Source organism: Zea mays, chromosome 1, assembly GCF_902167145.1.
Source record: "Zea mays cultivar B73 chromosome 1, Zm-B73-REFERENCE-NAM-5.0, whole genome shotgun sequence".
NCBI lineage: Eukaryota > Viridiplantae > Streptophyta > Magnoliopsida > Poales > Poaceae > Zea > Zea mays.
Genome location: NC_050096.1, coordinates 147,874,436 through 147,889,967, shown reverse-complemented (window position 1 = coordinate 147,889,967; position 15,532 = coordinate 147,874,436). Strand labels below are relative to the sequence as shown.

The following is a 15,532-nucleotide window of genomic DNA, read 5'->3' as shown; positions in this document are numbered from 1 at the left end:
TGGTCCCCTTGCAAAAAAGTGCGACGAAAGCCTCCAAGCGAGTGCTAACACTCCCTTCGAGGCTCGGGGGCTACTGTCGGGGACCATAATTAGGGGTACCCTCAAGGCTCCTAATTCTCAGCTGGTAACCCCCATCAGCATAAAGCTGCAAAGGCCTGATGGGTGCGATTAAGTCAGGGATCAGTCCATTCGAGGGACTCGATCACGCCTCGCCCGAGCCTAGCCTCGGACAAGGGCAGCTGACCCCGGAGGATCTCCGCCTCGCCCGAGGCCCCCCTCCAGCGGCGAACATATTTCCGGCTCGCCCGAGGCCCTGTCTTCGCCAAGAAGCAACCCTGACCAAATCGCCGCGCCGACCGACCAAATCGCAAGAGCATTTAATGCAAAGGTGGCCTGACACCTTTATCCTGACGCGCGCCCTTCAGTCGACAGAGCCGAAGTGACCGCCGTCACTTTGCCGCTCCACTGACCGGCCTGACAGAAAGACAGCGCCGCCTGCGCCGCTCCGACTGCGGTGCCACTTGACAGAGTGGGGCTGACAGGTAGTCAGGCCCGGCCGCAGGCACCATAGGAAGCTCCGCTTCGCCCGACCCAGGGCTCGGACTCGGGCTAAGCCCCGGAAGACGGCGAACTCCGCTCCGCCCGACCCAATGCTCGGACTCGGGCTAATCCCCGGAAGACGGCGAACTCCGCTCCGCCCGACCCAGGGCTCGGACTTGGGCTCAGCCCCAGAAGACGGCGAACTCCGTTCCGCCCAACCCAGGGCTCAGACTTGGGCTCAGTCCCGGAAGACGGCGAACTCCGCTCCGCCCGACCCAGGGCTCGGACTTGGGCTCAGCCCCGGAAGACGGCGAACTCCGCTCCGCCCGACCCAGGGCTCGGACTTGGGCTCAGCCCCAGAAGACGACAAACTCCGCTTCGCCCGACCCCAGGGCTCGGACTCCGCCCTGGCCTCAGCCGACGGTCTCCGCCTCGCCCGACCCAGGGGCTCGGACTCGACCTCGGCCACGGAAGACAGACTCGACCTCGGCCTCGGAGGAGCCTCCACATCGCCCAACCTAGGGCGCGGGCCGACCATGTCAACGGGAGGCGCCATCATTACCCTACTCCAAGCTGACTCAGGCTACGGGGAACAAGACCGGCGTCCCATCTGGCTCGCTCCGCCAGATAGGCAATGATGGCGCCCCGCACGCTCCCTGACGACGGCGGCTCTCGGCCCCCTTACGGAAGCAAGAAGACGTCAGCAAGGACTCGACAGCCCCGACAGCTGCCCTTCCGCCAGGCTCCAGCGCTCCTCCGACGGCCACGACATCACACCAACTGGGTGCCAAAACCTCTTCGGCTGCCACGACGGCGTGTACTTAGGGCACTAGCTCTCCTCCGCTAGACACGTAGCACTCTGCTACACCTCCCATTGTACACTTGGATCCTCTCCTTACGCCTATAAAAGGAAGGACCAGGGCCCTCTTACAGAAGGTTGGCCGCGCGGGGACGAGGACGAGACAGGCGCTCGCGTGAGGCCGCTCGCTCCCTCTCCCGTGTGGACGCTTGTAACCCCCTACTGCAAGCGCACCCGACCTGGGCGCGGGACGAACACGAAGGCCGCGGGATTTCCACCTCTCTCACGCCCATCTCCGGCCACCTCACTTCCCCCCTTCGCGCTCGGCCTCGCGCTGACCCATCTGGGCTGGGGCACGCGGCGACATTTCACTCGTCGGCTTAGGGACCCCCCGGTCTCGAAACGCCGACAGTTTGCAAAGATGCTTTCTTTTTCTATTGATGATATTGCTAGCACTTTGCCTGCATATGTGACTAAACTTTTTGCAGCAGTTCCCAGATGTTTTTCCCTCCGAGTTACCTCTAGGACTTCCTCCCATTCGTGGGATTGAGCACCAGATTGATTTGATTCCTGGAGCGAGCTTGCTCAACCGTGCTGCTGGACCATTTAAAATTTCAGATTTAAAGCCATATTTGGGAAAAGAAGATGAGCTTGAGTCGAGGGCGACTCCACTTCAAGAGGGGGAGGATGATGAGGACATGGATGTGTTTCCCTCTAAGATACCCCCTGGATTACCACCTGAGTTGCCTCCAGATTTTTGGGTTAGTCCCACCTTTAACATTTCAGATTTGAAGCCATATATGGGTGACGAAGATGAGATCGAGTCGAGGACGACTCCAATTCAAGAGGAGGAGGATGATGAGGACATCACTTCTATACATACTATGAATGGACCAATAACATGATCGCGTGCACGACAACTAAATCTCCAGGTACGTTCTACCCTAGTCAATTGTGTTTCAGAGCTTACACTTGGGGCCATGGATGTTTTGATGATTAGGAACCTTGAAGAGGACCAGCAAGGACTTGGGAAAGGCCTAGGTGTTGAGGAGGAGCAGCAAGGGCGCCACAACAAGAAGGAGATCAAGTCCGACTCGGCTGCGACTCCATCTCGGGTTCCAGGACCAGTCGACACTAAAATGGACGCCCAAGATGCATCCGGACTCCGATTGCGACAGACTTGATATGGTTGGAAATATAAGGAGATTATCTAACCAACCCAACTAGTTCCACCCTAAAATTCATCCGGAGTCAACGGGAATCGTCGAAACAAGTCAGCGTTCAGATTCTGTTTTGGTGCTGTGACACCGTCTGTTGGGCCGTTGGGCCGTGTATCGCGTCGGAGCCCATTAGGGGCGAGTCCAGGGGTCACGCACGCCCTAATACTCTATTTATTCAGCAGCCACCGCCACATTAGGGTTAGGTTTTGCTTAAGTTTAGATCTATCAAGAACAGTCGCCGTAGATCGGTTTGTGAGACCCCAACTTGTGAGCTTAATCATTCATCCGCAATATTCTAGATTGTGTTCTTTCTTGTTCTTGCTTGTGTCTTCGATTCTCATGCAAGAATTAGCCCTCGTGGCGAGGTCAATCGCGCAGTGCACGGTTGATAACCAGAGGAGAAGTGGTGCTGCGATTGCGGGGTTCTAGTCGTGTTGATTGGAAGCCGGATTGTCTGTGTGACATCTCCACCAAATCGATAGTTACCTTCACCTGACGGAAGATCGGGCACCCCCGTTCCTATCAAGGATGTTGGGCACAGAAAGAAGACGGGAGAATGCTTCCATGTGAGCGTGTGCTCTCATCGTCGAGGAAGAAGAGACGGGTGGACGACGCGTTGAATTGCTATAAGTCAGGGGCTTTTTGCAAAATATACAGGGGCACGCGTCCTCATGGAAAACGGCTACCCTCCGTGAAATGCGGGCGTGCGAGCAAAGGGCTTCAGGTTTTAAGGAACCTAATGTTATTACTTTATTTCATTTTTAGATACATAAAATGATTACAAATTACCTTCGGTTTTACAAATAACAACACAAAGATGTGGAAAGTACACTGCTTCATAGTCAGAATGATTCAGTTTGTTCCCTTCTAAAAAGCATTCTTATGCATCATACTGTTCTTCTATTTATAGTCGCGGGTTACAGCTTCATATGAAATTACAAGCGTGTCTACAAACCATATACATGTCAACTACAAACATCATGAGGGTATTATTGTACTTTTCCACTCTTGCACCCCCGACGACCAAGTCCTTCGCATTCGTTACCTTCTCCTCCACTTCATAGGTCGTCATGTATTATCCCTCCTTCGTCTTCGTTTGACATAACACTTCCACATACTTGAATCTTTTTGACTTCGTTCTTTCTATTAGCTTCGGTTTGGACGAAGATGAATGTGTTTACTCGAAGCTTACTCTCTTGACGATGTTGATATTTTAGAGACCTTCGACGATGAAGACCCTCCCCCAATAATAGCATAAAAGAGATTTTTAATTAAGAGAGTTATTAAAACCGGGTGTTTGACTAGAAGGAGCAAAATAGAAATGTTAAGGAGAGCTCTAGCTGAATGACTTAGGCTTTAGGCCTGTTTGTTGTAGCTTTTTAAAGATTTTTTATTTCAACTTTTATACATTCTAAGGACGGACATGTTAGGGATAGCTCCAGCTCTAAAAAATCTGATAGAGTTGGTAGAGCAGGTCATTAGGTGCTCTAGAAAATCATAGAGCTAGAACTGTAAATTTTATAAAAATATTTAGATAAATTACTTTATTTATTATTTAGATTAAAAATATTTTTAAAACCATTAAAATTAATATTATAAATTACAGTTCCACTGATGAAGCTGGAACCTGGAGTCTTCCAAATACACCCTAAAAGCCAAACAAGCTTATGATTTTTAACTTCCAAAAGTTTTTTCATTTTTGAATGATCAAAAATCAAAAGCTGAAGCACAACATCTAAAAAAAGCTAAAACAAATTGGTCCTTAAAGGCTAGTTTGGTATCCCAATTTTTCTATGGGATTTCCAATTTCCCAAGGAAAATGAACTAATTTTTCTTGGAAATGAAAAATACTTAGGAAAATGAGGTTCCAAACTAGCTAAAAAATAGAGGATTAAAAAACGACAGTTCTTTTCTTCCCATTCAAGCCGATTTGACTTTTGACTGGCCGATTCGTAATTCAACAACTAGCTGCATCGTCTTCTCCACCGACCTTGCCGCCGTCGCCCCGCCGCTCCATCCGGTAAGACATGGAGGAGTACCTGGAGAGCATGAAATCTCTCCGCTCCTACATGAACGGTGCGTGCATCTCGCGATCGCAACCCAAATTCCTTGTCCATTTCTCACATATGCCCGATATCGTTCCGCCACCATCGTGATGGTTGCGTGATGTGACGCAGATCTGGAGGACGACGCCGCGAAGCGGTCTGTCGAGGAGCAGCAGCAGCGTACAGCCATCGACGCTCACGACAGCGATGTCGCGCTAGGTACAGACAAGTGTTGGTTATTGGTTTCCCGGGTTCGCAACGTACGCGAACTTTGTCTCGGGTGTTGACTTTGCCTGGTGTTTTTCTTTTCAGTGATGGCGCAAGCAAAGCAGGCGAGCGAGGAGGCCGAGCGGCTGGCCACAGCGAGGGCTAAGGTAGGCATGCAGATGGCCGAGAAGCAGGGAAGGATTGCCACGCTGGACATCGAGTGCGCCACACTGAAGCAGGTGAGGGCTGGAAATTATTGTTTCCAGCATTTGCCAGATTCGATTTCCTAGAACATTGCTTAGTGCATGTAGTAAAACTGATGAATGGTGGAAATGTTATGTAAGTTTATTTACTATTAGTAGGAAATCGTGAGGATTTGGGAGGAAATGAAATGCACCAGTTGATTCTTAGGCCAGAAATGTTGGAAACCAGATATTTGAACAATTAAATGTTGCTGGATTCCTGTAGCTAGATAACTGATGATTTATTCAGGCTAATTTTTCTGACGGGATTTCATTCTGAGTTAAGTTCTTGTTTGGAACTTAGGAATGGAAAACACAGGAATTGATGTAAACCTAGGAATAGGAAAGGAATGAAGGTGGGAAAAAGAGAACTGGAAAAGGGATGGAAGTTAAAGGGCCCATTTTCTTTTACCCATGTTCTTAATTCTTTGTCTACCAATGGTGCTCATCTACTCAGTACACAGTATAAGGCATATGCTCTTTCCCCACTGCGATATAGTGCACTCCTCAGTTCTTTGTTCTGATTCTCTCCATTTTACTGCATCAATTAAGCACTTATCGAACTCCATCCTCATTGATTTGATCTGGTGTTGAGAAGTAAAGCAATCAGTGATCACATGTGCTGGGTACAGGGGTAGCAGTCCAACATGGAGACTAGGACTCAGTGGTTCCTGGGACGGTGGTAGGGATGAGATCAGTAGATCACCATGGGGCAGCAATGAAGGCGATAGATCAACTATCGGTGTGCCTCCTTGTTCTTTCTCTTCCATATACATTCTGTTCAGGCATCTGCAAAGGAAAAGGAATCTATCTCTTCTGTGCTTCTGCATACATTCTGTTCAGGAGTGTGCTTTTGGTTATCTGTGAAAGGAGCATCTAGCTACAGTATTCCAAGGAAAGTAATTGGCTCTTCCTGTGTTCCATACACTCATTTAGAGGTCCTTTCCTCCGTTTTGTGGCTCCTACAAATTTTCTTTGTAACTCGTCAAATTCAAACAGGATTGATTATCAACCTTTTTGTGTTTTGTTGATTTTATAGTTGCTTCCTTTCACTTGAATTTTAAACACTAGCATTGCAATTCCAACACAGTAAAGGACAGTTGAGTTGATGGTTGGATAAGCTTTGGAAAAGCTTCTGGGCTGAAAACCAACATCCAAAAAAGCAGTGTGTACCCAATTAGATGTGGGGAAGAGGAAGTGGCGACCCTTCAGGAGTGTCTCCCCTGTGAGATCTCTTCTTTCCCCTGTAAATACCTTGGCCTGCCCCTGTCTTTGAGCAAGCTTTCCAGAAATCAAACTCAATTCATAATCGACAAGATTGCTGACCAGCTCCCGGGGTGGAAAGCTGACTTGATGACTAGAGCTGGAAGAAAAGTACAAGTCCAATACGTTATGACAGGAATGATCATCTACCTTGCAATGGCAGTGGACTTACATCCAAGAGTTCTCAAGGATATTGATAAAATCAGGAAAGGATTTCTGTGGCGTGGAAAAAAAGAAGTCAGAGGGGGACACTGCCTGGTGGCTTGGGGTAGAGTGTGCAGGCCAGTTGAGTTGGGAGGATTGGGCATTTACAGCCTTAAAGAACTTGGTTGGGCTTTGAGAATGAGATGGTTGTGGCTGACTAAAGTGGAACCTGATAAACCTTGGGCAGGACTCCCTATGCATTTTCCTTCCAAGGTGAAATCCGTCTTTCATGCTGCCACTCACACGGAAATTGGCAATGGACACTCGACACTCTTTTGGGAAGATAGATGGATTCATGGACGAAATGTGATGGATATTGCACCCAGATTGCTACTAGCTGTGCCAAGGCGAATTCAAAACAGTAGAACTGTTCAGACAGCTTTAGCAAATAGAAGTTGGCTAAATGATATCCAAGGAGCTCTCACTGTGGAGGTCCTAGCTGATTATCTTGATCTTTGGGATGCTATTACCACAGTAAACATAAACCCTCATAGAGAGGACAAACACATCTTTAGGTTTGCCCATAATGGCAAATACTCTGCCAAAGTAGCCTACGAGAGTTTATTTATTGGATCAACATATTTTGAGCATTGTGACAGGGTTTGGCACTCCTGGTCCCCCCCCAAATGCAAATTTTTCCTATGGCTTGTGGCGCTACAGAGATGTTGGACAGCTGACAGACTTCAGAGGAGGGGGCTTGATCACCCTGATCAGTGCCCCCTTTGTGACCAGGAAATGGAAACCATTGACCATCTCCTCGTGAGATGTGTGTTTGCAAGAAATTACTGGTTCAAGCTGCTGACAAAGGTTAACCTCCAGAATTTCACTCCTTATGTCTATGAAGAGAATACCATGATCTGGTGGAAAAGATGTAGTGATCAGTTGCATGGAATTGCCAGAAAAGGACTAAACTCGCTTATCAGTCTCGGCCTCTGGATATTGTGGAAACACCGAAACGCCTGTGTTTTTGACGGCCTTTCTCCCCGCCTTAATGAAGCCATCAAGAGAACCGAGGAGGAAAGGGACCTGTGGGTGTTAGGAGGGGCTACAAACTTAGATCTCTTAACAGCCCCAATCCCAGGTCTTTAGGTCAAAGTAGTTTCTGTTTCCTTTTATTTATGGATGTATTTTTGTTTCTCTGTTTTCGACCACCGTAATGGGGGTCTTCTTGTACTGATACTGATCCATTTTGGATCTTGTTCTCTTCCTACTTAATGAAAAGATGCGCATGTCTCTTGCGCGTTCGAGAAAAAAAATGGTTGGATAAGCTAGCAATATATGGTTGTTAGATGATTTTGTTAGTTTGTTGCATGGTTTGTTACTATCTTGTGCAAGAGGTAAATGTAAGAAGGGTCTCTTATGTAAAGGTTGGCATAGTAAACTTCAAAGAAAGCAATATTTTTATTTTTGTCCCCATCTAATCTTTGAAGCAAGTAGTAGTTGAGGCTTGACCTTGATACCCTATTTCCTAGCTGCCATCCAAACTGTGGCCATTCCAAAAGTAAGTTTTTCTTTGCTTATAAAATGGCACCTGTAATGGCTTATGAAAACATAAATCAGCTTGCAGAATGAAGTGTGAAAGCAATACTTATCATATGAGAACTAAGATGGTGGAGGGTGACTAGAGGGATAGACTGTAAGGCTCTCTCCGGCAATGAACCCTAAAGGGTTATGTACCCTATATTTAGGGGAGATTTTCGTCCTCTATCGCTACAGCAATGTCCTCTAAACAATATTCTAAATATATAAGACATCTCTCCGTCCTCTATATAGAAATTCCCTCTACTCTCCTCTATCCATTTAAATACTTTAAACAACAGATTTAGCAAAACTAAAACATGTATAAAGCATTTGAGAGTATGAAAAATACATACATACAAAAATCAAAAGTAAAATATGTATCTAATATAGGTATTTACGTATAGAGGACGCTGCCGGAGAGGAATAAGATATAGAGGAGAGAATCTTTTAGAGAAGACTGTAAAGGACGGATATAAAGGATGAATATAGAGGACGCCGCTGGAGATAGCCTAATTGTGAGTACTATCTGGATGTGGTCCCAGACCTTAAGGCCATGGCTTAGGGGCTTGCGGTGATGCACTGCGAACTAGATGCTAAAGCATGGGGATGACGCAACTAGATTGGTCTACTGTTTAAATAGTTTCTTTTATCGAACAGCGCAGGAGGTTTGCGTGTCATTTCATTAAGAAGAAGAAGAAAAAGGAAGTCCAGTCACAACTGGACAACTAAAAACGTTAATAAGACCACAAGACCCTCACCCACTCAAACAAGGCCTGAGAAACAAAAGTCTCAGGTTGTTACAGGGTTACAAACTAGACCCTCAAACGACATTCTAGCTAGGAAGCAGACCAATAGGGCCTACTCAGATCAATGATTTCAAGTCGTCCGACTAATCGGCTATTTGGGCTCGATTAGCTGAACGACTCGACTAGATAGGCTGGTCGTCCTGGTCGTCCGACTAATCGCCGATTAGGGCGACTAATCGCCGATTAGGGCAACTAATCGCCCGATTACTGTTTCCTGGTCGTCCTGGCTAGGGTTTTGTTATTGGGCCATTTTCAGCCCATCTACAGTATACTTTAGACTACCCTCTCCTCTCCTCTGTAATACCTAGCCGCCAAACAGTGCACTACGTCTCCTACTCTCCTCTCTTGCTAGCTCGATTGTTCCAGCCCTTATTCACACTTGGTCGCCGGTGGCTGCCCCTTTAGACCTACAGCTCACCGCCTGCTGCAGTCTCCACCTGTGGCGACTGTCTTAAGGTTCACCAGCTGCAGTCTCCACCCTGCCCCTTCCCAAGCTCCAGCAGACCTGCACCATTGAGGAGATGAGCTCGTCATCTCAAGGTTCCTCCTGCTCTCCCCCCATCTCCCCCTTCTCTGCAGTTCTGCCAAATTAGTGGATGGTTGCTGGCTGCTCTAATCCTAAGCCTGTGCTAAGTAGTGACTTTCTAATTTATATAATGTAGTTGTATACATGTACATTTATATATATAGCTATATAAGTATAACTACTAGACTAGGACGACTAGGGAACGACTAGGACCGACTAGGAGTCGAGTACCCCTAGTCGTCGCCTAATCGCGACTAGTCGCCTGGTCGGTCCCAGGGATCGACCAGGCGACCAGGCGACTTGAAATCATTAGCACCAGTCCACCATATAACCGATATTTCTCCACTATCTATGTGATCAGGACAGGTGTGCAAGGCTCTGCATCTTCAAAGACGCAAGAGTTTCTATGCTTCCAAATCTCCCAAGTAGTTAAGATGATAAGGGAATTCAGCCCCTGCCTCCTTTCCTTTGGTACTAGCCTAGTCACTTTTCTCCACCACATGGGGAAGGAAGATTCAGACATGCTCGGTACCAAGTCTGTAAGCTTTAGTGCCTGAAAAATAGAACACTAGAGCTGCCTAGAGAAAATGCATCTCACTAGTAAAGTAGTAGTTGTTAAATATTTTCATCTTCCTGATCACAAAGGGGACATGCATCTGGATGGGGCAATCCTCTTATAGCCAACCGATTTGTAGCCCATCATCTTTTTTTGAACACCAGTCAACTGAAGAATCTACAGCGAAGGGGAGCCCGACTCTTCCATATCCTTTTCGAGGGTGCATAATGGATGGATCCTGTGAAGAATGCCCTGTATGATGATTTACTGCTATAGTCTCCTGATTGAGTTAATTTCCACCTGGATGTGTCAGGGATCCCATGCTGTAGGCTAGTTCCTTCCACTTGGTCGAAGATCATAATATATTCCTCCAAAACTTGAACTGTTAGGGCTCCTTTTATATCAGACACCCATTTTCGGATGCTCATGGCTTCAACAACCATTCTCTTATTGACTAATTTCTTTGCAATAATTTTGAACAAGTGAGGATAAAAGGACGGTTTATTCAAGATAATTTCATGTTGGTGCAACAAACTTCCAGATTCTTACATCGACATAACAAGCTAGTTTGCTCCTTAAATTTGATATCACCAAGGCCTTTGATTCGGTCTCGTGGCCTTTTCTCATTGAGGTCTTGAAGTAGTCAGGTAAATTTGGAGGGATATTATTTGTGGGCTACTGACATCTTCTACTCAAGTCTTACTAAATGGGTATCTTGGGAGGAAGATTATTCACAGAAGAGGGCTTCGACAAGGGGACCCTCTTTCCCCGATGCTATTTATCTTAGTATTGGATATATTGGGCCTTCTCTTTATTAGGGCTGAAGAATCTGGGTCGATGCAACAACTGTCTAGAAGATCTAAACTCCATCAGATCTCTATGTATGCTGATGATATTGTTCTTTTTCTGAGTCCCTCGGCTGCAGATATCTCCATTTTAATGAGTATTTTGGACTTGTTTGGGAAGGCTTCTGGGCTCCGTTACCTCCGTAACAACGAGCAGAAATCTAATGCTTACCCCATTCAGTGCTCTGAGGATGAATTACTGATGGTCCAGAATTTATTGCCATGTGAGAGGTCTGATTTCCCTTGCAAATATCTTGGACTTCCTCTCTCCCTTCACAAGCTGACCAAGGAATAGGTTCAATCAATCATAGACAGTATTGACCGTCTTCCAAGTTGGAAACTGATCTTATGACTAGAGCTGGTAGGAGAATTATTGTACAACATGTACTCACCAGTATGATTGTCTATCTAGCTACGACCATTGATTTTCCTCCTTGGGCATTAGAGGAAGCTGATAAGATAAAAATGGGTTTCTTTGGAAAGGTCGTAAAGATGTCAAGGGAGGACACTGTCTGATTGCCTGGGGGAGGGTGTGCAGACCTCTCCAGTTGGGACGTTTGGGAATATCTAGCTTGAAGGAATTATGCTGGGCACTTCTTATGAGATGGTTGTGGCTACATAAAACTGATCCAGGCAGGCCTTGGGCAAACCTTCCTATACAAGTTCCTAAAAAGGCAAGGTATTTTTTCTCCACTGTGTTGGTTTCAGAAGTGGGAAATGGAGCACACACCCTGTTACAGATTGATAAATGGCTCTTAGGTCAGAAAGTGAGCAATCTGGCTCCTAGGTTATTTGCCATCGTTCCTAAAAGGATTTCTAATAAGAGAACTGTCCTCGAGGCTCTAACCAACAGAAAATGGATATCTGATATAAAGGGTGCCCTGTCTGTTGGAGCTTTAGTGGATTACCTAAACCTTTGGGAGCTTCTATCAGAAATAGTGCTGCAGCCTGAAGTGGAAGATAAACATGTATTTAGTATTGCTGCAGATGGCAAATATTCAGCTAAGTTGGCTTATGGAGGTCTTTTTGCTGGTTCAATATTCTTTGGTCATTACCATCTAGTTTGGAAAACCTGGGTACCTCCAAAGTATCAGTTTTTCCTTTGGCTGGCTGCAAATAAGAGATGCTGGACCGCTGATAGGCTTGCTAAGAGAGGTTTGGATCACCCAGCTAGGTGTCCCTTATGTGATTAGGAAGCTAAAACTCTTGACCATATCCTTGTCTCTTGTGTGTTCACAAGAGTGTTCTGGTTTAACCACCTGAAATCTTTTGGTTTTGAAAGACTGGCTCCTCAGCTAGGGCTTTCTTCCTTCATGATTTGGTGGGAGCAAATCTCAGGAACGGTCACTGGTCTACCTGGAAAGGGTCTCAACTCCCTTGTTGCCTTGGGGGCATGGACAATTTTGAAACTCCAAAACAGTTGTGTTTTTGATGGTTGTAGTCCTAGTTTGACCTTGCCCCTTAGGTTAGCTAGGGAGGAGAGGCAGTTTTGGGAAGTGGCTGGGGCTAAAGGTCTTTCATACCTTGCTGCCCTCCTTCCTGAAGACTTGAGGTTGTTTCTTGGGTGTGTTTGATGGATTTTTTTTCAGTTTTCTGTGTTTTTGGCCTCTTTAAGGAGACCTTTGTATCAGGTTTTTTTACCATTGTTTCTTTTCTTCTTAATATAACGAGGCACAGTTCTCTTGCATTTTCGAGAAAAAAAGGAGCTAGTTCGACAATGTTTTTCCCATCCAGCCACCTATCTTTCCAGAACACAATTTTTTCTCCATTACCAATGATTGAGACCACTGCCATATTGAATAGAGCTTTAGCATTACGCAGAACCTCAACTTAGAAACTTTTTCTAGGACGGGAGTTCACCATACATTATTTAGGCTTAGTTACATGTAGACAAACCTCCTAAACAATCTCTTATCGATCTGCTATCTTAAGAGCAACTCTAGTAGGAGATCTTAAATTAGGGGCCCTACTTTTGATTTGAGACTAATGACCCTCAAATCAGGGCCCTCAAATTCATTCTACTAGACGCTAACACTTGTGACCCTCTCGTCATTAATGTAGCAGTTTTTTCCTTTTCTCTCGTCTTCTCTCATCACCAATAAGAGATGTGAGCAGATGGTGAGCTTAGGGCTGAGGGGGTTTGCACGTGGGAATGATGGTGGGGGATCGCACAAGTGAGGAAGGCACTAGGAGGGGGAAGACACCATGAGCGGAAACAACTTGGGAGGACGAGCTCATGGAACACTGCACTAGGGAGGTCGAATCCTGGGCAGAGGACAGATAGGGAGGCTACACAGATTGGGAGAATGGGTGGGGCAAGTGACAAGCAATAGAGTCTTCAAGAAGGCATGGTGGTAGTTGATCTCGATCAAAGTTGGTTGGGGGAGGACATGGCAACATGATCGAGCTCGGGCAGAGGTAGCTAGATGTAGAGGAGGCGATAGTAGAGATGGCATGAAGGGTGTATTTTTTGCATGAGCGCGGTCATGGGTGGGGGTCCGATATTGGCCCAATGGGTTGGGGAGGCGTGGTCAATGGGGCCGCACGTCCCACAGGCGGGGTCGACGGGGCCGCACGAGGCGCGGGTAGAGGCTCGAGCGAAGGTATTGAGGCCGCACGTGGCGCGGGTAGAGGCATGTCCGGAGGTAGTGGAGCCACGCATGGCGCGGGCAACGGTGTAAGGCAGGGCAGGGTAGAGGCTCGAGCGAAGGTATCGAGGCCGCATGTGGCGTGGGTAGAGGCATGTCCGGAGGCAGTGGAGCCGTGCATGGCACAGGCAACGGTGTAAGGCAGGGCACCTGAGGTGGAGGGGGAACCGGATCGGACTCAAGGAGGGAGTCGAGATCGGTGGGTGGGGAGGAGCCATCAAGGGGAAACACATCTTCGTTGAAAACAACGTGACGAGAGATGATGCGGTGGGAGACGTGGTCAAGACGGCGATACCCCTTGTGGTCAGGGGAGTAACCAAGGAATAGGCAACGAGTGGAGCAAGGAGATAGATTGTGGGAAGCGGTGGCAGAAGTGTTGGGATAGCAGGCACAACCGAACACGCGGAGGTGGTTGTAAGAGGGGGTTGTGCTGTACAGTGCGAGAGGCGTTGTTGAGCTCGCGGCCATCATCACACTGGAGGGCACAGATCGGGCGACAGAACTGGGTGGAGACCCAAGCGAAGAAGTGGGCAAGGGTGGTGAACGTGTCGGACTTTAGCCGAAGTGGGAAAGTCCAAAGAAAATGAGAGAAGTTGTCCAGAATGACCAGGTAGTATTTGTAGCCAAAGAGGCCGAGGACAGGAGAAGTCCAGAGATCACAATGGACACGATCAAAGGCCTGAGCAACCCGGGACGTGGAGGTGGAGAAAGGAAGACGAGAGTGACGGCTGAGCTGATAAGCATGACAGAGGCGCTCAGAGGAACCTCGGTTGTAGGAGATATCTGAGCGGCTGGAAAGCTGGGACATCACGTCAGGTCCAGGGTGCTCGAGACGATGATGCCAAATAGTGGAGGTGGTGGTAGTAGCAAGAGCATTGGGGAGGCTACGCTGGTGGCGGAAGTGGAAGGCGAGTGAATAGGGTAGAGGGGGCCGAAGCTATCACATCGAGCAAGCACGACACACGTGGGAAGGTGGCGTATGGTGAGCCCCCAGGGATTGAACTCCATAGAACAATGGTTGTCACTAGTAAAGCGATGAACCGTGTCATGTATGGCCGGCCCTACGTCAGGCAACGACGCGCCCGGGATGTGCGGCCTGCGCGTGAGCACGCCCAGGAGGCAACAACCGCCAACTCTAGTGGATAGGATAGAAACAAGATAAGTTTGTTTGCATGCCTAGAATTAAGGATAGAAACTAGATAAGTTTGTTTGCATGCCTAGAATTAAGGGTTGTTTGCATGCCTAGAATTAGGGAGTAGTTAGCTCCATGCGGTTAGGCCTAGGGGCCTATATATTCCTGTAACCAGACCTGAGTTGGAATTAAGAAAGATCATTATCCTAATCTCTCTCTCAACTAAGCCGACGGCAGAGGGGCATAACCTCGCCGGAGAAGACGACGGACCGCGGCTACGATCTCCGTAGCCGAGGGCCACCCACCCTAGAGACACTAAGGCCCTTGACAACCTGGTATCACGGTCACCCCGATCCTACTCATCCACCTCCGCCGACGCCGAGTCTACCGCCACCGCTCCACTCAGCCCTACCGTGCCACCACAAAGCCCACCACCCTCCCCACCTTCATCCGCATCCTCCTGTTCACCCATGGCCGAACCATCCAATGCCGACCTCGCCAAGATGATTGAGCAACTCACCGGCTTCGTCGCCACGCTGCAGTCCGAAGTCACCGCGCTGAAACGCGACAAGGAGAAGTCGTCGTCGGCGAGCGGGGGCGGCGTTCCTGACGGCCAGCACCACCACGATCGGCCACCCAAGTTCCAGAAGATCGACTTTCCCTGCTTCGACGGCAAGACCAATCCCTTGCTCTTCGTTAATCGCTGCGAATCCTACTTCCATCAGCAGCGCATCATGGAGGAGGAGAAGGTCTGGATGGCTTCATACCATCTTGAAGACGTGGCACAGCTCCTGTATATCCAGCTACAGGAGGACGAGGGCACTCCTCGATGGAGCCGATTCAAAGATCTCCTCCACCTGCGATTCAGGTCGCCTATTTGATCCGCGCCACTCTTCAAGCTCGTTGAGTGCCGGCGCACGGGGTCCGTTGAGGAGTACCAAAACCGCTTCTAGGCGTTGCTGTCCCGCGCCGGCCCAT

General features: G+C 48.0%; 1 protein-coding gene across 7 annotated transcripts in view; it reads left to right on the top strand.

The window, feature by feature from the left end:
* Nucleotides 1–4,460: 4,460 nt before the first annotated feature.
* LOC103639340 (putative ribonuclease H protein At1g65750) overlaps nt 4,461–15,532 on the top strand; it is a 30,841-nt gene continuing 19,769 nt past the window's right edge. For 3 of the 7 annotated variants that reach the window (XR_004855330.1, XR_559390.4, XM_008662123.3), the window contains exons 1-3: nt 4,474–4,635; nt 4,737–4,823; nt 4,917–5,050. Coding sequence is in view for 5 of the 7 variants with exons in the window: in XM_008662123.3 (XP_008660345.1) it covers nt 4,587–4,635; nt 4,737–4,823; nt 4,917–5,050 (270 nt within the window). In the remaining 2 variants the exon portion in view is untranslated. Of the gene's footprint in view, nt 4,636–4,736; nt 4,824–4,916; nt 5,051–5,685; nt 14,007–15,532 lie in introns of those variants that run through there. The other 4 variants (XM_023301297.2, XM_008662119.3, XM_008662112.4 and 1 more) reach the window with 2 other exon arrangements.